Raw genomic sequence first — 21,893 nt, forward strand, 5'->3', positions numbered from 1 at the left:
AGAAGCAAATACAGGGGTATTATTGCCTTAACACACCTTAGTATCACAGCTTTTATTACCTTAACACCCCTTGAGTGAGAATAACTGCCTTTAGACTCCTCTTGGTAAATGAAGTTATATGTGGGCATTAACAATAATAAGCCTTGCTGTTTCATTAGATTTCCTTACTTTTTGCTGGAAGCATCTTCTTAGCATGGGAATTTATCTCACAACAAAACCTAGCATCCCTTAAGTAATAATGTGTATTTACTGCAAATCTGTCAGGTTTGTTTGTGAGGGTGCTGGTGCCAAAATTCATTTTACCATGACTAGAGTTCATTGTTCTCCAAATAGGTTTCCATTTAATGCCACACAAAAGAACTAGAATCCTATAAATTAGCAATTCAAAAATTACAGCTATAAAGAACAGCTACTATACATATCAAAAGGAATGTCTTTAAAGTGGAGAAAAAGAGACCTCAGAACACAAAAACTCAGTCCAACAGTCCTGTTAAGGGATACAGCATAATCATAGGAAAAAAAAACCCTCCACCTTTATCTTGTCAAAAGTTATCAAAAGTAGCAATAAACTTATCTTTATGGCTCTATCCTGGGAATCTTGAAGAATGTAGCCAAGATAAAGTCCAAATATAATTCCAAATACTACAGCACTAATAAGTCTCAAGCCCGACTGCAGTCCTGTTTCATTTGGTCAAATATCAAAACCACAGCAAGTACAAAACAAAGTGCATTTAATGCAACACCTCAGGTGCAAACTAAGGGCTCCTTTTATCAAACAGCGGTAGATCGTTTTACCGTGGGCCGGTGAGGTAAATGCTCTGACACTTATTCAGTTCCTAAGAGCATTGGAGTATTTACCTCACTGGCCTGCGATAAAAGGCTCACTGCTAGATAAAAGGAGCCCTTAGATTGCAAGCCCTCTGGGGCCAGGAAACTACTTTCTTTACTTGAATAAAAAATTGCATTGAACAGCATATGAAGCTTACACTGTCAAATTCATGCCCTCTTGATACATAACAGAAAACCTACCTATACAGATAATTGAACAGAGGGTTAGTTCTGTTCTCCAAAACATTTCTTATCTCAAATCTAGTACAAACTCTCAGCTATACCTTCCACATTTCAGCTTGTGACTTGTCATCTGTCCAGACCCTCTCCCACAGGAAGTGTGGCTTCAAAAATGCTGGATTAGGGAGTTACCAAAGAAAGTAGGTTAGAGAATAAAGAGAATTTTACTAACCTGTAATATCTCGGATTATCAGACATTTATTTAAAACACATGCAAAGAAGGGGGGCACTTCAATAGGGATTTCATACATTTTTCGATTTTATTCAGATATCTGTAAAAATGGCTGAAACGAGAGGAATAGTGAAGGTTCATCTATTCTGTCATCATGTGCTAGATTTGCAAACCTTGCTTCTTAGCTTTTGCATAGTGAAAGGGTGCAGAACTCTCAGTACAATTTATAGGGGGTGTGCCGCAAAAAGACATTGGATGCAGTGATGTGATTTACGGCAGTGCTAATAACACACCACCCAGTGGCCCACCATGGCACGGCCAGCAATTTAACATGACTGATCAACCACAGTAATGGGAATCAGCAGCCAATAATGTATTCAGCATGAAATAGGGTGTACCCTGTGGGAGAAGCTATCATTCAGGATTAGCACAACTGGCAATTATACATAAATTTGCCACTTAAAATTTACATATTCAGGGTACCTTGAAACAATACTGACACAATATTGTTCTAGCACTGTACTGATGCTGTCACTACCATAGATCATGTATCATTGTCTTTTCAGAAGTATACGATACTCTCTAGGATAAGAAAGAACAATGAAATAAATGTTATTATACTGGGTCTGAATACTCGTATGTGAATTGGAATGCTGAGAGCTGTACTAGATAGGCTGATGGTTTCCTATGGAGGTATTATCCCCAAAATGTACCATCAACATTGAAAGTGTGTGATTCTTTAGCTTGCTAAGCTCTTTTTCTTCAACATTTCAATTAGAAACATGTCAGGGCTGGCTCAAGGGGTTCTGGTGCCCTAAGCTTTTACTTTTGTGCTACCATCTTGGGGCCGATCTTGTGGAATGAATGGTGCAGGTCAATATTCTTGTCATGAGAATTGTGTTGTCTGGTCATTTCTCATATTTTTTCCTGTCGGTCTCTCTTTACTGCTTCCTCTAGTTGTTTTTCTCCTAAGTCATTTTGCAGGATGTCATTTCTAATTTCTATTTCTTTATTTTCGGTGTCCTCTTCCCTTTCTCCCCTTCATTTAGTTTTGACATCGATCCTTTTTGTTTCATCTATTTTTCTCCATTTCTTTCATTTGCTTTTTTTTTTTTTTTTTTTTAGCAATCTAACTATAGAAAGATTTAATTCCTCCTTGTCCCCTCCAGTCTTCAGTCTCCTTTCCATCTAGTTTGTGTTTCAGTTTAACAGGAAGTCCTTTGGAATATTCATCATCTATTAAAATTCTTGGTGTCATTCTCGATACTTCATTATCATTTCACTCACATATCTCCAACGTTTCTTCATCTTTTCTACGGCTTCGTCAACTCCACTCAGTCAGGTCTCTCCTAAACTGAAACTCTTTACGAATTCTCTTACACTCACTTGTAATTTCTAGATTGGATTACTGTAACTCATTGCTAATCGGACTTTCACAATACCAGTTGCGCCGACTCCATCTTATATAAACCGCTGTGATTTGACTTTTTTGTCAGCAAAGGGCAGTATAGCAAACAAAATAACTGTAACTGTTTCACCTAATTACCAGCTTTCCATTTCCTACTCTTACATTCCTTTCCCCTACTTCTGTCTCTCATTCTTTCCCTAAATTCCTCCTCTTCAATTTTCGCCCTCTCCGTTTTTATCCTCAGTCCTTACTTAGTAACAAAGTACCATATTAAAATGGTAACTTAATGGATAATGGCAGATAAAGACAGATATAGTTCTTCCAGTCTGCCCAGTAGGGTTTCCAGGACAATATATGCCATATAGAGTAGGTTACTTTCTTCATATTTGGGGTTTGTACTTGCCTCTATAGTTTCTTAGGACAAGCACTGTAGTCATTTCACAGCCTAATGTACTTTCTTCTGCCTCTTATCCCCTTACTAGTCCCAACTCTTTCCTTATCACTCAATCTCTCTTTACCTCCAGTCCCTTTCTTATGCCTTACCTCCCATCCAGACTCCCATTTCCCCATATACCTCTCCAATCTCTAACTTCTCTCAACTCCTTCAAAGACCAGTCCCCTTCCTTTGTCTCTCACCCTCTTCATAGTCTTCAGTCCATTTCATCTGCGTCACTATAATCCCTAATCCTTGCTCAGTATTTCTTAGGCACCACTATCCCTTTACCTAATCACCAAGTCTCCATTCTTCCATCCTATGCAATTCCTGAGTCTTCACATAAAAAAACCACCCAAGCCCTTAGTCCCCATTTACACTTCCAATACTCAGCCAGTCTTAGAATCTGTCTTCTTTTCTTCTTCTATGTCCTCAGAAAAGCCCTTCTATCTCTTTTCCCTTTTCTTGGCATTCATTTCCTGGTTTTTTCATCATACTTATTTTTTTCATTTCCTAGCGTCTTTCACTGCATATATTTCATTGCTTTTCCCTAACACAAAATTTCCCCCCCTCTCAGCCCCCAGCCCCAGAACCAGCTCCTGGGCTTCTTATTCCAGTCCCTAGCCTCCAGCTTCCTTCTCCAATGTCTAACCCAGGGGTGTCAAAGTCCCTCCTCGAGGGCCGCAATCCAGTCGGGTTTTCAAGATTTCCCCAATGAATATGCATGAGATCTATTAGCATACAATGAAAGCAGTGCATGTAAATAGATCTTATTGGGGAAATCCTGAAAACCCGACTGGATTGCGGCCCTCGAGGAGGGACTTTGACACCCCTGGCCTAACCCATGTTTCAGACTCCAGTCCCCTTCTCCCAACCCCAGCATCAGCCTCCATCTCCCTTTTCTCAGATCTCAGCTCCAGCATCAAACCAGTGTCCAGCCTCTAGTCCCTTGCTTCAGCTTCAACATTAGCCCCCAATCCTCAGTCCTCAGCTCCAGTCCCAGCTGCCCTAGCATCAGTCTTCAGCATCAGCTCCTAACCACCAGCTTCAGTTCTTAGTTGTCCTAACAATTGTGGGAGCATACCCCTTCCCTGCCACTACTGTGCTAGGCCTCTCCCTTGCACAATCTGACAGGTTTGAAAATGAAATGAGACACTTCCTGTTTCTCATGAGAAACAGGAAGAGCACAATCTTGTGTTCCAACCCTGTTGCTCAGATCACTGCAAAAAAAGATGAGAAGCATCACAATGACTAAAGGCCAAAATGTGCTCTTGCTGTTGAGGAGTCAAAACAATTAAGCAGGCTTTTAGCGGCCTTAAACTTAGGTGCCCCAAGCCAGTACCTTACTGGTTTGCCCCTTAAACCAGTCATGCTAAGACAGCACTAAAGGTCTGATTTGCTACAGCTCTTCTTCCCATAGGAAGCGGAATGCTTTTTTGTTTGGAGGCAGTAAATTGATGGCTGCTTGCACTGAAGTTAAAAAGGTACTGGGAAGAGGGCGGGGGAGGGATGCCACCACCCCAGGTGCTGCCCACTCTTGCTACGACCCTGCCTACATCCCTTCCAACGTGCCTCTCTCCCTCCTTCCCTTGTCCCAAGTTCATGCCTCCTCCCAAGGGTGTGTACCTGTGTTCTGGCCAGCTCTAAGACATCCAAATAGGCCTTCTCCTCCTTCCTTCCAGCCGCACTTCTTCACAAAGCCACAGCGGCAGCAGCAGCAGAGTATGGACAGAGATCCTGGTGTGCTGGCTGCGTGACCTGCTACCAAAAGGTGTGTGGCCACACATTGCTATATTTGTTTTCACTTTTTATCTAATCAACTTTCCATTTCCTTCTCTCACCCCCTAGCTTTTACTTTTCTCATCCTCCTATTCCCATTTATCTGCTTCCCATTACCACATTTCTATCCTCCTATACTCAATCTGCTCATTCATCTCCTTGACAGCTCTCCCACATGGATCCATTTCTAGCATCCCCCTCCTTGCTGCTTACTTGGCCTTTGTAACCCAGCATTTCCTTCCTCTCTTTCTTTCTCTCTCTCTCTCCCACAAGTCCAACATCTCTCCTTTCTGCCCTTCCACTCCTTCCTCCCAAGTCTGACATCTCTCCTCCCTCCCCCCTTCCGTCCCCCAGTCCATATCCCCAACATCTTTCCCTATCCATCTCTCCTCTTCCTCCTCTGCTCTCCCTGAATAGTCCATCTTTCCTCCCTCTTCTGCACCCTCCACATTCCCTATCCACATTTTGTCATCTCCACCAAATCCATCTCTCCCTCTCCCCATTTTGCCCCCCATCCATTTCTAACTCCCTTTCACCCCTTCTACCATCTTTTCCCATGTCCTTCTCCCACTTTCTTGCTCCCTCTGTCCTCCAAATCCATCTCTCACTGTACCCCTTCTACCCCCTCTGCCACATCTCCCTGTGATCCTTCTACCCCCTCTGCCATCCCCTATCTCTCCCTATCCTTCACAAATCTGACATCTTGCCCTCCTCCCCTTACCCCATTTTTGAGTGTCACATCTCTCCCTCCTTCCCTCATTTGAATCCAACATTTCTCCATCCCTCACTCCTTCTCTCAAGTTCTATATCGCTTCCTCTTTACTTTCTACCTCTCCCCCAAATCATGTAGCACTAGGCAGCACTCTGGTGGTCAGCTCTCTCTGCCATGAACCTTCCCCGACATCTACTCCTCTCCCCCCCCCACCGTGTGTCTACTTTACATTTCTTGTAAACGTTGCCAGGCAGAGAAACAGATTTCTCAATGCCGTCCTGCTGCTGGTCGGCATCTTCTTTCCACTGCGTCCCACCCTGTCTGACAACTTCCTGTTTCCGCTGGGGCGGGCGATGGTAGCATTGAGAAATCAGTTCCTCTGCACTGTTTACAAGAAATGTAAAGTAGACGTGTGGTTAGGGGGGAAGGAAGGAGTGGGGAAGGAGTACATGTCGGGGAAGGTTCGCGTGAGAGAGAGAGCCGGCCAGCAGACCAGCAAATACACTGGCCAGCAGCAAGATGCCACTCCCAGGAGAGTGCCACCTGTATAGATACATCGTCGGCCCTATTACCAACAGAAATTTTTGAGGAGGCTATGGCCCCTGTGACCCACCCCTCCCCAATTCCGACACCTAGGCTTCTTCCATTCTGTGCCTAAGGGGAGAACATTTAGTGAACCAGACCCTTTTGGAGCAAGTCAATGAGTACTTAAAAGCAACAGAGTTTGCATCCCAGTAACCCCAATGTCTGTTCCTTTCATCCGTTTCCCCTTCCTGTGTTATACCAATTCAACAAAGACCATGCATATTCATGTTTTTTTTTAATACATTATTTAATTTTTGTTGTGCAGTTAGAGATCCTTTTGTAACTGTTCCTCACAAGATACCATAACAGATTTCTCATACAAGCCTTTAAATCGGGAGTGCAAACTACAATCCTGGAGGGCCGCAAACCAAAGAGTTTTCAGGATTTCCCTAATAAAATGCATAATGGGTATGTTTTCCTTGTTAAGAACAGTTGATGTTTCTACTCAAAACAAGAACTATTCTTATGGAAGGAAAATGGATTAATGAAATGCAAGCATCAACTTTGTTCATTAGCTCCAAACAACTTTATGACACTTGAATGGTTTTTTTGTTATGCTTCTTTATTTATTCAGTTTTTTTATACTGTTCTCCCAGGAGAGCTCAGACTGATTTATAAAGAATTTGTTCAGATAACTCAAGTATTTTTCCTTATGGACTCACAATATATCTAATGTACCTGGGCCAATGGGAGGATTTAGTGACTTGCCCATGGTCACAAGGAGCAGCATGTGTTTGAACCCACAACCTCAGGGTACTGAGGATGTAGCTTTAGCCACTACACCGAACCCTCCTCTAGCATGCACTCCACAAATCCAGTATCTATCTATTAATAACATAAACTTTCCAAAGATTTGCTATAACCTAATCATGGAAGCTGAACTGGAGAGAAGGCTCACTCTTCTGGAAATATCTGGCAAGAGTTCAACTGAAGTCAAGATGGTGAAGTCAGCTGAAACATAGGTGCTCAGTGCTAAATATTTTGCTAGTGTTTCTGGATAATTATCTCATATAATATACTTGATTTCTTTATACTAGCTGCTGTTGGGTTTGTTTGGGGTTGGGTTGTTTTTTTTTTTTTACTCCATTTGAATTCTGAGTGGAAAACAATACCTTTGAAACAGACTACTTTTCCCATTTGGTTTGTTTCCCCTCTGGCATTGACTACTTGCACACTGGCGTGACAAATGTAAGCACATTTTTATTTCAAAGGCTTCTACTTAACCAATGCACTCAAAGCTTTTCATAGATCTCCACTAATCATAGGAACCAGCTCTGTGGGTGCTGTGGGAGCTTGAGCACCCCCAATATTGAGCAAAACCCTTGACAATGTCCAGGAAAGGGTAATTTTTATGGGACCCTCCATCATTTTGAAAAATTAACTCTTATCCCACTTATCCTACGTCACATTCTCATGCCTCTTCTTTTCTCCTTACATTTGCTCTCCAGAAAGTTGTGGCCCTGCTAACACTGCTGTTCTGCTCCCAACAGCAACAAAGAAAACCTGCTTAAGATCCACTAAGAACCTTAAGAGTATGACATCTATTCTCGAGTTGAGTGGGGTTTTGTTTTTATTGAACCATAAAAACTTAAGAATGAGGCACGCTCTCATTTAAGGAAATAGTATGTGGATCTATTTTCTAAGTTATCTGTCATCTAACAGAACTTTCCAGTTAATAGAATTGACTGAAAAAACAATTAACTTGAATTAACCTCCTTAGAAGGTTATTTCAGGAGCAGTTCAAGGCAATCTGCTGCTCAAGGAAAGCAATGAATGGGTGCCCATCCCCCCAAGACACCACAAATGAAGGGACTTCCTTAGAGTTCCAGTTAAAGATTCCCCTGACTAAGAACACTGTTTATTTGCAGCAAGAATGATATTAGTTTAATTATGTTGTGTGGTACTCTATTATAAAATCAAACACTCAGAACCACTGGTTAAAACCAAAATGACACTGAAGGTACCGGTATTTCATATACAAAGGAACAAGCCTCAGATTATGGAGCTTCACCCACTCCGGGTTTTTTAGAGAGAAAATGTCTATTCTCCTGTTCCTCTTTACATCACCGGCTTGAACCCATCCTCCCTACCTTTCACTAAATTAATATTTTTCAAAATTTTATTAAATATTTTATTAATGTAATAAAGTTAATCTAAAAAAAGTCTCTCTAATTCATTATTTGTAAATTCATTATGTAAACTTTTTGCTAAAAATAATTAACCTAAAGGCTCATTTCAGAAAACAGAACCGGCAGATTAATGCAAAAATTGTACTCATCTTTGAAAAGTGCACTGATGCTATAAAGTGCTACGTTGAAAAGTGCACTGGTGCTCTAAAGTGCTTCAATTTGTGTTCATCATTTGTAACGTAAAGTGTTTTAGCTCCTGCTCTCTATAATCAAGGCCATTGCTTATTTCTTTCATCTATCCGACACAGCCTACGTTTGCAGGGCAAACAACGCCCCCGCTGCGTCAGGGAAAAAATTCTCTAGCAATGCTGAAGAGTAAGACAAGCATAAATTACCAAACATTCAACTGACAAACAAAATAACTCACTTTAAAAGTTCTTTTACTTTCTTACAAAATGTTTTTACCTTCTATAGGCAATGCTAACGCTCCTGACGGTTCTGAGCAACAAGAGAACATGGCGCTACGTGTTTTTGAAAAAAAGATGGAAGGACGTTTATCTCATTAGCATACTCAAATCTAATTGGCAGCTTTTGAGGCAATATTTAAGATAGAGCTTAAAAACGAAGCAACATGCAGAAACTACTAAATTTGTGGCAATGAATACGATTTTAAATTAATAAAAATGTTGCCATTCTAGAACTTTATTAAGACCATCGGTTCAAGTGATTTTAGCTTGATCTACGGATCGCTTATCGCAGATCAAAGAATATAAAAGAAATATTGTGTCCAGCTTTACTATCATCAAGGGACAATACTGAAACCACCACTGAGAGGGGGGTCACACGACATGTGGTACGTGTCAGATGTGTCAAATTATGGATTGTACCAAGTCTTTTCTTAATCCTAGTGACAAAAAAGAATATGAGTTACATCATGTTTCTAACTGTAAAACTTCAGGGGTGATATATACTCTTAGATGTCCCTGTAATCTAATATATGTGGGGCAAACTTCCAGAGCATTTAACATTTGGTTAGATCAGTGGTCTCAAACTCGCGGCCCGGGGGCCACATACGGCCCGCCAGATACTATTTTGAGGCCCTCTGTATGTTTATCATAATCACAAAAATAAAATAAAACAGTTTCTTGATCATATGTCTCTTTAGCTATAAATTACAATATTATTATTAAGACATAGCCCAAAGGAAAGATTTATAAACTATAAAGAGTTTTATCTCATGCTAAGTTTAACAAAGCTGTCAACTCTGGCTATTTGAGTTTGCTTTTGCCACGGCTCCTGCCCCCTCGTTCATGCGTTCCTCTCCCCTTTATCTTGCTTAGCCCCATCTTCCTATTTCTTGAATATTGTCTACTATACCCATGTGTTATAGCTTCAGGGTGGTTGTTGTTTTTTTTGTTTGTTTTTTTACTTTTTTATTGCTGTTTTTGATTGTGAACCACTTTGCTGAACTTTGTGTCCAAAGTACAGCATAGCAAGTGCATATAAGTAAGGAAGAAAATAAATAATTATGCTTTGTTGTAATTGCTTGTAGAATTTTCTCATATAGTGTTAGGGTTGCAAATGGATCCAGATTCACTTGAGAGAGTTGATCCAGTCCTGGGTATACCCCCATTGCATGCAGGGACTTGTAGTTCTGATTTCCCCAGTGTCTTCTCTCTGAATAGTTAGACTACAAGTCCCTTCATGCAGTGGTATAAGCCTAGGATTGGATCAACCCCATTGCTAGAACCAGTTGGCAACCTTATATGGTACAGGCACAAAGATACATAGAAAATTTGATTGCAAAATGACCTGGATAACAGAACAAGACCAGCATTTGGAGGACTACAGAAGTAATCAAATGAAACGATTCTTCTGAAGAAAGCTATCACCAATATATAGGCAAAATATACAAATAGATATTGATCCAGTGATCCAGCATTGTGTTGCCAAAAACAAAATATAAGGGAACTAAGTAATTTTATCACCGTCTCTAATTACCTTGCAAATTCTTGCTAATATTAGACGCATGAAAATGTTTCTGCTCTGTAGGGTTGGTTATTATTTATAAAAATCACAGAACCAGCTGATACATTCATAAGCTAATTATTGTAGCAGCTGGGCACACATGGTGCAGGATGACTGAGGCTGTGAAGTATCACAGATTTCTTGGGGCCTGCTGTGGTGGAGGCGGTGTACAACTGAAGTCTAGAGCCTATAATCTGATCAGCCAAGCAAACTCTGCTCAGATTAATAGTCCTCTGAATAGCACGGAAAGGCTTTTTTTTGAAAGCCCTCGTGTTGCTCTCCTTTGATCAAAATTAATTGAATTTAACTTGGTGGGCTCAAAAGTGCCCACATGGGCATGAGTATGGTCAATCCATTTGCGGATATTTCCAAGACCAGGACACTGGACTTTACCTGATAGCTGAATACAGTAAGATCTCACTGAAATCTGTGGCAGTGCTGTAAGTGATTGTACAAAGCTATATGTACTAGTAATACACCCAAGCCTGCGCTGTTCTGTTAGACGTAGACATTCCGAGTGTTTTTGGAAGTACAGATAGTATTCAGCTGTCACCTGTCTTATTTGTAGCTGAAGCTTCCCACAATGCAGTTCAGCCCTCAATCAGAACAGCAGGTGCTGGCTTCTGAAAGGTCTGGATCACTCAGAACTTCATCTCTCACCAGATGCAAATTCTTGCGTTTATTTTCTGTCCAAATGATTGGCCTCCATGCTGCAGCCTCCCTCGGGAGATGTTCAACATACCTGCTTGAAACGTTTGAAATCGTTCAGTCGGAGACTTATTCAGCTTCATGAAAAGATATAAATCAGAGCTTATTTTCCTCCACAGATGGTTTATTTTCCATTTCAGAAATGATTTCTTTTGTATGTGGGAGACCCTCGAGAAAACACTTTGGGGGGCTGGAGAATATTTCAGAAGTTTTGAGGGGAGAGTGTAATAAATGTTCTTAAAGGAAGCCATCCCTTGCCTTGTGATGAGGCCAGTTCAATAATGTACCAAGTAAAAACAAATATATGTCTACACATATATACACAGATTTTTTTTTAACTTCTAAGAAAACAAGCAATTAGGTACCTTGTATTCTACCTTTTTCCTCCCAGTATATTTCAAGAAAAGAGCAGGTCTGTGCAAATGTGGCCTCTCACTTGTAAAAACAAGACAGTGTTGTGTTCCAGATTAGTTCATCAATCCCCAGAGGCTTCACAGTTCAGTGCCTACAGCTGCTGCAGATGGGCCTGGGTTTTTGTCTCTTTGCTGTGCTGCAGCCCGCAGTTGAAGGGGAAAATGCTATGATCAGGTTATTAACATGTAGGCCGTGAGGAAGAGACTGCACAATGACAACAGCTGGTGTTGCTGTCTTGGCCGATACAGCGGAGATAATCAAATCTTGCCTTTTGGAGAGGGGGGTGGTAAAGGCAGAAGACACGCTAGACTGTTACACTAACAGTGGCTTTTGGTGGCATTGAATGTTTTTTTAAAAATATTTAAATATTGCAGTTGCTTTTCAGGTGTAACACAGTTGGATCTTATGTTTTCTATAATAAGGGTTGGGGTTTTTTTTAATGGAAATATCTCAAGCATTATGTTTTAGAAGTTTTCAGAATGTTCTTGTAGATTCCATGGAATGTGTTTTTGGATTGTCCCCACCACGTGACATTAAGGGATCCTTTTATCAAGCCGCGCTAGCGGGGTTAGTTAGCGCATTGGACATTTCATCACGCGCTAAGCCCCGCGGCCGGCTAAACAACTAACGCCTGCTCAATGCAGGCGGTTTAATGCGCATTAAACCCCTTCTGCAGATTGATAAAAGGACCCCTAAATCTGGTAGAGAGTCTCTCTGCATTGTTGTGTACCTGTCTCTTTATGTTTAAGTCTAAAAGAACCCTTTGAATATCTTTTAAGCAAACTAAATTTTAGTATCTCATAGCAATAATTCCCTCTGGACAGGATATTAAGTCAGTTCTTTGTCTGAATTTAAAGACTTTTGTGCTTTGGTTTCTCCAAAAGAATTATTAACTGCCTGAAAATGTCCTGTTCATTAGGAATTAGAGCTTAAATACAAAATAGTAGCTTGTTTGTAATGTTAGAGCTAACAGCTCCATAGACAAAGGGTTTATGCTTCCAAAGTTGTTAGTGAATCAATCTGTGGGTGTGTTTTTTTTTTAATAAGTATTTGGTTACTTAACTGCTCTGATCCTTTTGGTTTCAGGGCTGGTTATGTGAGCTGCTACGTTGGAAGGAGAACCCAAGTCCAGAAAACCGTACTCTTTGGGAAAACCTGTGCACCATCCGCCGCTTCTTGAACCTAACTCAGCATGAGCGGGATGTTGTCTACGAGGAAGAATCTAGACACCACCACAGCGAACGCATGCAGCATGTTGTTCAGCTCACACCTGAGCCAGTACAGGTCAGAACCCTTACAGTGATATTTGGAAGCAGGCATAGGAAGGGGAAAAAGATATCTGGTGCCTTTGGGACAGGCATGGGGGTTCTAACTGCACTGTGAGTGGTTCTGTATGTGCAGATATGGGCATGGAGGAAGCGTATAATGGTAACACTAGTACTTGAAGCATTCTGTGGTCAAATTCTTCTGACTTGCTAGAATTTGGTGCTTAGCTGTGTTTTGTCATCCAAAGGAGTGAAGTCTAAAGCCTTATAACATTTGGAGTGGCTGTTGGCAGTGAGAACAGTCTGTCTCCATACTGCTCTGAGAATTGACAGGAAATTCTAAAACCAGCGCCTAGGTTAATCAAAGAATGCCGTTAGAAATGACAAAAAATGTTGAGGTTGAAATACCTACTGGCGCCTAAATAAAAGGCAGCAGGATTGCACCTATGTAGGCGCTTTAGGCCACTGAATGCCAAAGTAAGTATGGCCAATGCCAGAAGTGGCGTTAGGCGACCTAAAGTGCCTATGTAGGCATGATTCATGCCTTAGGGGCCATAGATGCCTGGGCCAATCAGAGTCTTAGGCCTCGCCCAGTGCATCCCAGGGTGCACTGGGAAGGGGCCTAAGGCCCTGATTGGCCCAGGTGCCTAAGGCCCCTCCAGTAGGCCTACCAGCAGGAGGGAGTGGGCATCCCAATTGCCGGTTTTCCATCCAAAGCTGAAAGGGGTTTGTGGAGGAGTGTGTGGGGATGTTGGGGTTGTGTAGAGGGATATGTGGGGTGTCGGACTCAGTGGGAGAGGGATCTCTTTGGAGGGGTGCTGGGGGGATTAGTGGGTGGATGGGAGAGAGGAATTGGGATCTCCCTGTTGGTTCAGCTAATCGCAGCAGGGGAATCTCCAATCAGCTGAGTCTGCAGGACTCCCCAAAACTGTGGCTTTGGGGAATCCTGCTGACTCAGCTAATTGGGAAATCCCCTGCCGTAATCAGCTAATTGTTTTCTGGGCCTATATTTCCGGCACCTATCTTTGCGTGAATTGTGCCTATGTAGGAACTTGAGGTGGGATTCTCAAACCAGCACTGTCGCATGATTGACATGCAATTGGTGGCTGCTTTTAAGGCGACCACCGACATGGGCGCTGGTTAGAGAATACGGGCATGAGTGTTGCTGAGCAGTTTGTATATTTTAGTCGGGATCACAAATTCTTTAGCCTTTACAATATACTTTTCTTTGAATTGATATCTATTTTGGGCAAGATAGTGCAATAAGACCCTTGATGAAGGTACTTGTGCTGAAACAGGCAGCATGTTGGGTCTGCTTGTGAACATAAGTACCATACTTTTTGAGCCTGAGTTGAAAATAAAATCCTGATTTATTATTTCCTGGTCGGTTGGCTTGGTTGTTCCCACTCCAGATTTGTTTCATTCATGATTTGCCAGGTGTTTGGTCAGGGCTGGCCTTAGCAATTGCAAGGCTCTGTGCAGACCAATTTGGAGGACTCACCCAGCCTGAGACTTAAGATTTCAAATGAAGTGTAAGGGTTGGTCAGAGGTGTGGTGGGAGGAGCACAATTACCAAGGTGGTGGAGGAGGGATAGAGAAGGAGATGGAGAGGGAGATGGAAAAGGAAAAGAAGCTTAAATTTTGGGTCAGCTACCAGTTACAATGGTGACTCGGTTAAGTGCAGTGGCCAATGCAGTCGTTCCTGTCATAACTGCTCAGTCTAGAGAGCAGGTGGGGCTTGGAAAGCTTTGACATAAGAGCATCTGGATCCTCCATTAGGTTTATTGTTTTCAAAACTGAAGGAAAGTTTTACACTCCCAAAATACAAAAAGGGAAGAAAAAAAGTTGATTTTTTTTCCATAATGTAATGTAAGTACTGTTTATTCAATTGAATTTGCATATGCATGAAAGCATTTTAAATATAGTTGTATTGCTTATGATATCTTTGTAGATTGCCTTCTTTAGTCATGAACTCACTTTTTTCTATCTTATTATATTTTCTATTCTCACAGTTGCTTTTTGTAGAATTACTATTGTTTAGTCAAGTAATGGTATGAGAGAAAAAGAATTTCCAGCCCATGTACAGATAATATCAGGCTGAAAATCCATTTAAACGTCCTGATGCTAGGAAAAAGTGGTAGGAGGATGGATCAAGAGCAAGGCAAGAAATAATCTAGATAGTAGTAATATTTGGTCATTATTTAAATAAGTTTTCAATGTAGCTGATACGGTGTGATGACTTCATTGTACACTGAAAATATGTATATAGTATAAGTCAGTGTTTTTCAACCGCTGTTGCCTGGTGTGCCGCAGGGCCGCCATCAGGGCAGTACTACCAGTCCTGCATTCAGGGGCCCGGAGCTGACAGGGGGCCCGAGGCAGGGGCGCCAGTAGCTCGCCAAGGCAAAGTGAGTCGATCACCCAGGACTCACTTTGTCTTGGCGATCTAATCTATCAAGCCGATAAGTCTTCTTCTCCCCGACGTCAATTCTGCAGTCGGAGAGGAAGTTCGGGCCAGCCAATCGCTGCCTGGCTGGGCAGAACTTCCTCTCCGATTGCAGAATTGACGTCAGGGAGAGCATGCGTCGGCGTCGGCTTTGGGGCCTGTTATCCATTGGTGGGTCCTGTTCCCCGATGGCAGCGGCAGTGGCAGTGGCTTGGGGAACGGCAGGGAGAAAGAAAGAAAGGGGGCAGGCAGGGAAACAGAAGGAAAGAAGAGAAACAGAAAAAAAGAAAGAAAGGTCAGGGAGAGAGGAAGAAAAAGTTGGGGGAGGGAATGAGGTGTGGAGGAGAGAAAGCATACAGGCTGATAGAAGGGAAGAAAGATTGGATGCACAGTCAGAAGAAGAAAGTGCAACCAGAAATCACCAGACAAGGTAGGAAAAATGATTTTATTTTAAATTTAGCAAAGTGGAGGCAGTATTACCACAGTTTTCAAAGGAATTTGCCCAAATAACTTAATAGTTAACTGGGTAAATTACCAGAGATGAAAACTTCCCTTCACTTACTATGCACAGTTCTGAATTTATATCTGCTGTCTATATTTTACAATATGGTCACCTTTTACTAAACCGCAATAGTGGTTTTTAGCGCAGGGCATTCAGCGCAGCTCCCTGCGCTAAAAACTGCTATTGTGGTTTAATAAAAAGGATGGAGGGTATATTTGTCTATTTTTGTATGTTATAAAAACCAAATACAGAGAGAGACTGAGAGCTGTTGACGAAGAGCTACGTGTGTGTCTTTCTTCGATTCCAGCCAGAATATCAGCTTTGTGTTCAGCCAAACAGGCCCAGGTTTCGCACTGAATAAAGTATTTTATAATTTTTCACTATTCTGTTTACTTAATATTTCATAATAAAGTAATTATAAAATACTTTCTTTGTGTTTATTTGATTCCTATTCAAGAGAATTACTTTATATATAGTCAATATAGGCACAGAGTTAAATTTTTTAACATTTTCTAATGGTGGTGTGCCTCGTGATTTTTTTCATGAAACAAGTGTGCCTTTGCCCAAAAAAGGTTGAAAAACACTGGTATAAGTGATCATACTAGCATTTAAATTATAATAATATAGATAAGGTTTTGGGAGAGTTGTAAATGTAAATAGGAGAGTCGTGAGACAAAAAGATGTCGTATACTCAGTGATGGGTAATCCAAGGTATTCTTTATTGGTAGACAATACGGTGTAAACAGATGACATTGGCAGTGTTTCAGCAGATGTGCCTTTGTCAAGAGTCTCTATATGGTGTGTCGTAGACTATATTATGCTTTTTTACCCAAAGGGGTATTTGGTTGAAAATTAAGCTGTAGAAATTATCTTGTGGCTATGGAGATTTCCAAGTCACAGTTGTACCAGGGTCTTTTTAAGAGTAGATCCAAAAGACATACATTGTTGTGCCTTATTAGATTTGCATGAAACTCTGGGGAACAGTAACAGACATGTAACAGACATATGTGCTTCTAAAATCTAGCCCTTGTGTTTTCAGAATATCCATAATAAATATTCATGAGATGTATATGCACACATTTGGTTTGAGAACCAGGTTTATGTGCTTGTTTTGGAAAGCTTGAAGACTAGATTGATTTGGGAGCATTGAAAATTGAATTTATGAAGTTCTGATTACAGTGATATAGTAAAAGGGGGGAGGGGTGGACTGCTGCAGGCACTGTCTGAAAAGGGGCGCAGGTGCCTCTCCTCCCCCTCCTGCCTGCGTACCTCTTAAAATGCTTGCCAGCATGAGCAGCATCTCCACCTCCCTGCTCATGCTGGCCTCAGCTCCCTTCTGATGTCACTTCCTGGTCATGGGACCAGGATGTGATGTCGTAAGGAAGCCAAGACCAGCATGAGCAGCTTAGGGAAATGCATAGGGACACTTAAGCACACCCAAGACGGGGCGTGGGCATGGTTTCACCCAGTAGTGGCCTTGGGCATGCTTAAGTGTGCCTCCATAGGCGCGAGACAGATGCCTTAAATGTAGGCCTGCAAAATGCTGATGCTGATGCATGATTGACACGCGATTGATGTTCTGCCTCTTCGGTATCCACCAAGATTGGCATCCTAAAGAGAATCAGGCCCTAAGGGCTCCGGTGTTATGGATGCTCTAACCAGTTAGTGCTGTGGTAATGTACACTAGCTGATTAGCGCTTTCATACCTATTCTCCACCCTGATGCCCCTCTAAAAAATATACCCCCCCCAAAATACTGTGCACATAAGCCTAAATTCTATATATGGCGTCCTTAGTTGTGTGCGCAAATCGGTGTACCTATGTATAACAACGTCCAGGACTGACTCAGACTATCTCCCTGACCTAGCAGCTGCTCATTCACTCAATTATTTCTAAAACATACCAATGAACAGTTCAGCAGCAAGTGTCCCATTCATACCATTGCTTTCAAAGAAAATGTTGGAATTCCAATATCAGCCTTTTTTATGAGTGTATATTCTTCTCATAAGCTGCTGAAGCTTATTAGTACAAGGGATAAGTGGACAAAGGGCAAAGTTCCTGAACAATGGAGCTCCCGCCGTTGACAGCAGGCTTCAGTTTATGAAAGAGATAGATGAGGATAACATTCTCCTAAGCAGTGTCCAACTTACCCAGTGGTAACATTGCCTGCGTGCTGCAAGCCTCTGGGGATACACTGTGTAATCTATATTAAAAGAAAATGTGACAAAATTGTGGAAAGAAAATGAGATAGAGTAGGGTGACTACAATGATATATTTAGAAATTCTAGAACTGGCTGGATAAGTTAAAGCATCTGGTATATGTCTGAAAAGCAGGGATTTTACAAAATCATCACCCATACATGCAGCTAGTGGTGACAGGCATGCCTGTATATTTAGGTTTACTCCAGAGCAGACTTGCATATACATGAGCAAGGCTGCCAGATTATTCAAATATTCTTTGGATTTTGTACAGTGTACTGTATATGTAATGTTCAAACTTTAGCTATTTCTGTCCTAGAGGCTAGGAATGGTCACTTTATAAACGTTTAAAAGTATGCATAAAATTGCTCATACACTATAATAAAACCCTTAGCGCGCATGTGCAATTCAATCTTCGTGGCTCCGTGCCTCTGTGGTGCCATGCCCCCGCATGCGCAGTAGAAGGAGCCTGTGGTGATTTGTGACACATTCGGCGGTTTCTCCAGCGGTGGTGGCAGTTTGCTACGGGTACGGCGTTTTCCCCAGCTGAAAAAGCCAGAGCCGCTTCTGAAAACAAGGGAAACTTCTCAGATAAGCCTGCTTGGGGAAGAGAGCTAGGGGTGCTGCTGGACAGGGGGAGGTAAAAAGAAGGGAGAAGGGCTACTGCTGGACAGGAGGAGCAGGGAAGGGGTGCTGCTGGACAGGGGGAAAAGAAAGAAAGAAATGCTTAAGTTTACACATCTATTCTAGCACCCGTTAATGTAACGGGCTAAAAAACTAGTTACATATAATTATAAATGTGGTGAATTATGTATAATGTTTTCTAACATTATCCTCTTAAAGGGCAATTCTATATCTTGTTACCTCAATGGGAGCATCACAATGGGGCGCACTTAGGGCTAAATTTTCCAAACAGCGTCCCAAAGTTAGGCGATGGTAGGCGTGGATGGAAGTGAATATGTAATGGGTTCTAGAAAATGTGGTGCACACCAGGAAGAGAATCTCATCCATTTGAAGAGGTAGCAGTGCTGAGTGGAAGGTTTTCTAGATACTTCAATGATGGCAGATATTGCAGCCAAGAAACAGAAAGCAGTTATATTTTGGTGAAAGGAACCACATTGTTTGTGCTAATGAACAGGGTTAGGGTAGAGGAATTCCTTTTCCGAAATCAGTAGCAAAAGGAATGAATGTAACTTCCAGGGTTTCATGGCTGAGAGCTCTAGGAGATATTTAAACGTCTCTATCATATCCCCTTTCTCCCATCTTTCCTCCAGAGTACACATATTAAGGTCCCTAAGTCTGTCCCCATACAATTTATACTATAGAAAAAACACAAAAAGGCAACCTAGTCACATCAAGGTTTGTGTGTGGGACGCTCAAGACACCAAAATTGGCTCGCAACTAACAAACCAAAATAGGAAGAATATAATATAGGGTGCTCTCAGTGTGAACCCTCAGTGATAGGAGCACAGCTCCGACACTTCACTTCTGGGTCAAGGCGGTAAGCCTCCACCCACACACCATCATTGAGCACCCTGAGTGTGCTGAAATTAAAGGGACCTGAGTCCACTAAATCAAACAAATCAAACAATCAAAGTGAGTAAATCAAACTCAACACAAACAACCTGAGCGACCCCCAAACAAACCCTGCCAGCCAGACCCCCCGACTCACACAACAAAATCAAAAATCACCATACAAAAATCAAATGAACACAATACTTATCTGAAACTATCTCACAAACTGATAAACGCAAAAAACCGCGCCAGGAGAAAAGGTTCGACCGCGCTGGTTTCGGGAGGAGCCCTTCTTCAGGAACCTGACCCCCGACGGAACACGAACAAAGAGGTCGGCTGGAGGGCGGGGTGCCCGGGCGAGAGAGCACGCCGCTTAAAACGGATCTAGGTTGCCTTTTTGTGTTTTTTCTATAGTAGGAATTTTGGCAAATTTGGAGTGGTTTGTTGTTGTTGTCCCATACAATTTATGACAAAGACCACTAACCAATTTTATAGCAGCTCTCTGGATCAACTCCATCCTCTTTATATCTTTTTGTTGCTGGGGTCTCTAAAATTGCACACAATATTCCAAATGGGGCCTCACCAGAGATTTACACAATGGCATTTCCACCTCCCTTTACCTATGTGCATCCTCCTGGCTTTGACCATCACCTTTTCAACCTGTTTTGCCACCCTGAGATCATCAGACACAATCACCTCCAAGTCCCCCTCTTCTGCACACAGAAGTACTTTGCCTCCTATACTATACTGTTCTGGATTTTAGCAGCCCAAGTGCATGACTGCATTTTTTTAGCATTATATCTTAGTTGCCAATTAGCAGACTATTCTTAAAGCTTTGCCAGATATCAGATCATGTTATTCAAACCCTCCAGAGTGTCTACCCTATAGGACGATAACTGGAAGGGGAGGATCACACCAATGTAAATACATTTTCTATTCCCTCTTTTCAGATTAACCCACAGTGCTTCTTCTTTATGCCCTACATCTCGCAATTGAGATGAACAGACCCGGTTTAACCATTGGACCAGGTGAGGCTGTGGCCCAGTCTCTAACCTTACATGATCTACAGGTTAAGCCTTTTCTTCCCTCCTCCCCCCAGTCCAACCTCTCCCATTTTCTCTTCCCCCACTGCTCTCTCACCTTTTTTATTCCACTGTGGTCCTGCAAGGTTTACATCGGTTGCTAGTGGCAGCTGCAGCAGCATGACATATCATATTCAGTCAGCCCCTGGGTGTTACCGCTGCTGCATCCAGCCCACAGGAAATTGCATCAGAGAAGGCAGAACACCAATGACCAATATAATCTTTACATGATTGCAGGGAAGTAAGAGAGGTGAAAGTGTAGTGCCAGACCCTAAGAGAGGAGGACAGGAGGGGGAAAGAGAGACTAGACCAGGAAGGGGGAGATGCCAAACCCATGGATGGGGTAGGAGAAGGAGGAGAGGAAAGAGGTGCCAGAAGTGATGTAATGGGGGGGGGGGGGGGAAACTGCCTAAAGTTGGCTCACGGAGCCATTACCCCTTGAACCAGCCCTGGAAATGAAGTTTTAGCAGAAAACTTAGGCTTCTAGGTATGGCTGAAAACAGGAGCATAATTTAGGAACATAAAATAAGGAGCTCAGCTTTTTTTTGAGTAATGGGCCTATTGGAAAGAGATGACTGAGAGGGGATATGATTGACGTGTAATTAAACTCTGGAATTCATTGCTGTAGAATGTGGTGAAATCAGTTAGCTTATCAGGGTTTAAAAAAGGTTTTGATAATTTCCTATAAGAGAAGTCCATAGGCCATTATTGAGATGGCTTGAGGAAATCCACTGCTTATTCCTAGGATGAGTAATATAAAATCTGTTTTACTGCTTGGAATCTAGCTAGGTATTTGTTACCTAAGTTGGGCACTGTTAGAAACAGGATGCTGGGTTTGATGGACCTTCAGTCTGTCCCAGTATGACAATTCTTATGATGTTCTTTAAGTTTTTAAATTATGAATTGGGTAGAACGGTTATAAAAAGAATAGTTGTTTAACCTTTCAAACAAGACTAAAACAAAGGGACACTCATGACCCTAATAACCAGCAGATTGAAGATAAATCAGTGAAAGGTTTTTTTTTCTCACTCATCACATAATTAAGCTTTGGAATCTGTTGCTGGAGGATGTGGTCAAGGTGACTAATGTAGTCAGATCCAAATGAGGATTGTACATGTTTCTAGAGGGAAACTCCATAAAATAATTACTAGCCAGGTAGACTTGGCAAAGTCATTGTGTATCTCTTGAAAGGACCAAGGAGAAGTTTGATATTCTTTTTGGGATCATACAAATGCTTTTGACCCAAATTATTCACCATCCTAGACAAGATGGGAATTAATGGACCTTCATCTAACTCAGCATGACTTGTCTCAGGCTCTGAATATTGACGTGTCTCCTTTTGTTTAAACCATATTGGTTCTTCCCCAGTTCTATAAATGTAGCTTCTACTATTTTACTTGGCACCAATGTCAGTCCCTCTGATCCATTGGTTCCAGGATTGCCTCAGGA

At 41.9% G+C, this 21,893-nt stretch overlaps 1 protein-coding gene across 4 annotated transcripts in view; it reads left to right on the top strand.

The window, feature by feature from the left end:
* Positions 1-21,893, top strand: part of SATB2 (SATB homeobox 2) — a 436,014-nt gene that overhangs the window by 344,919 nt on the left and 69,202 nt on the right. For all 4 annotated transcript variants that reach the window (XM_033947177.1, XM_033947180.1, XM_033947179.1 and 1 more), the window contains one exon: positions 12,523-12,720. In XM_033947177.1, coding sequence (XP_033803068.1) covers positions 12,523-12,720 — 198 coding nt within the window. The remainder of the gene's footprint in view (positions 1-12,522; positions 12,721-21,893) is intronic.

This window comes from Geotrypetes seraphini, chromosome 5 (genome assembly GCF_902459505.1).
Source record: "Geotrypetes seraphini chromosome 5, aGeoSer1.1, whole genome shotgun sequence".
Lineage (NCBI taxonomy): Eukaryota > Metazoa > Chordata > Amphibia > Gymnophiona > Dermophiidae > Geotrypetes > Geotrypetes seraphini.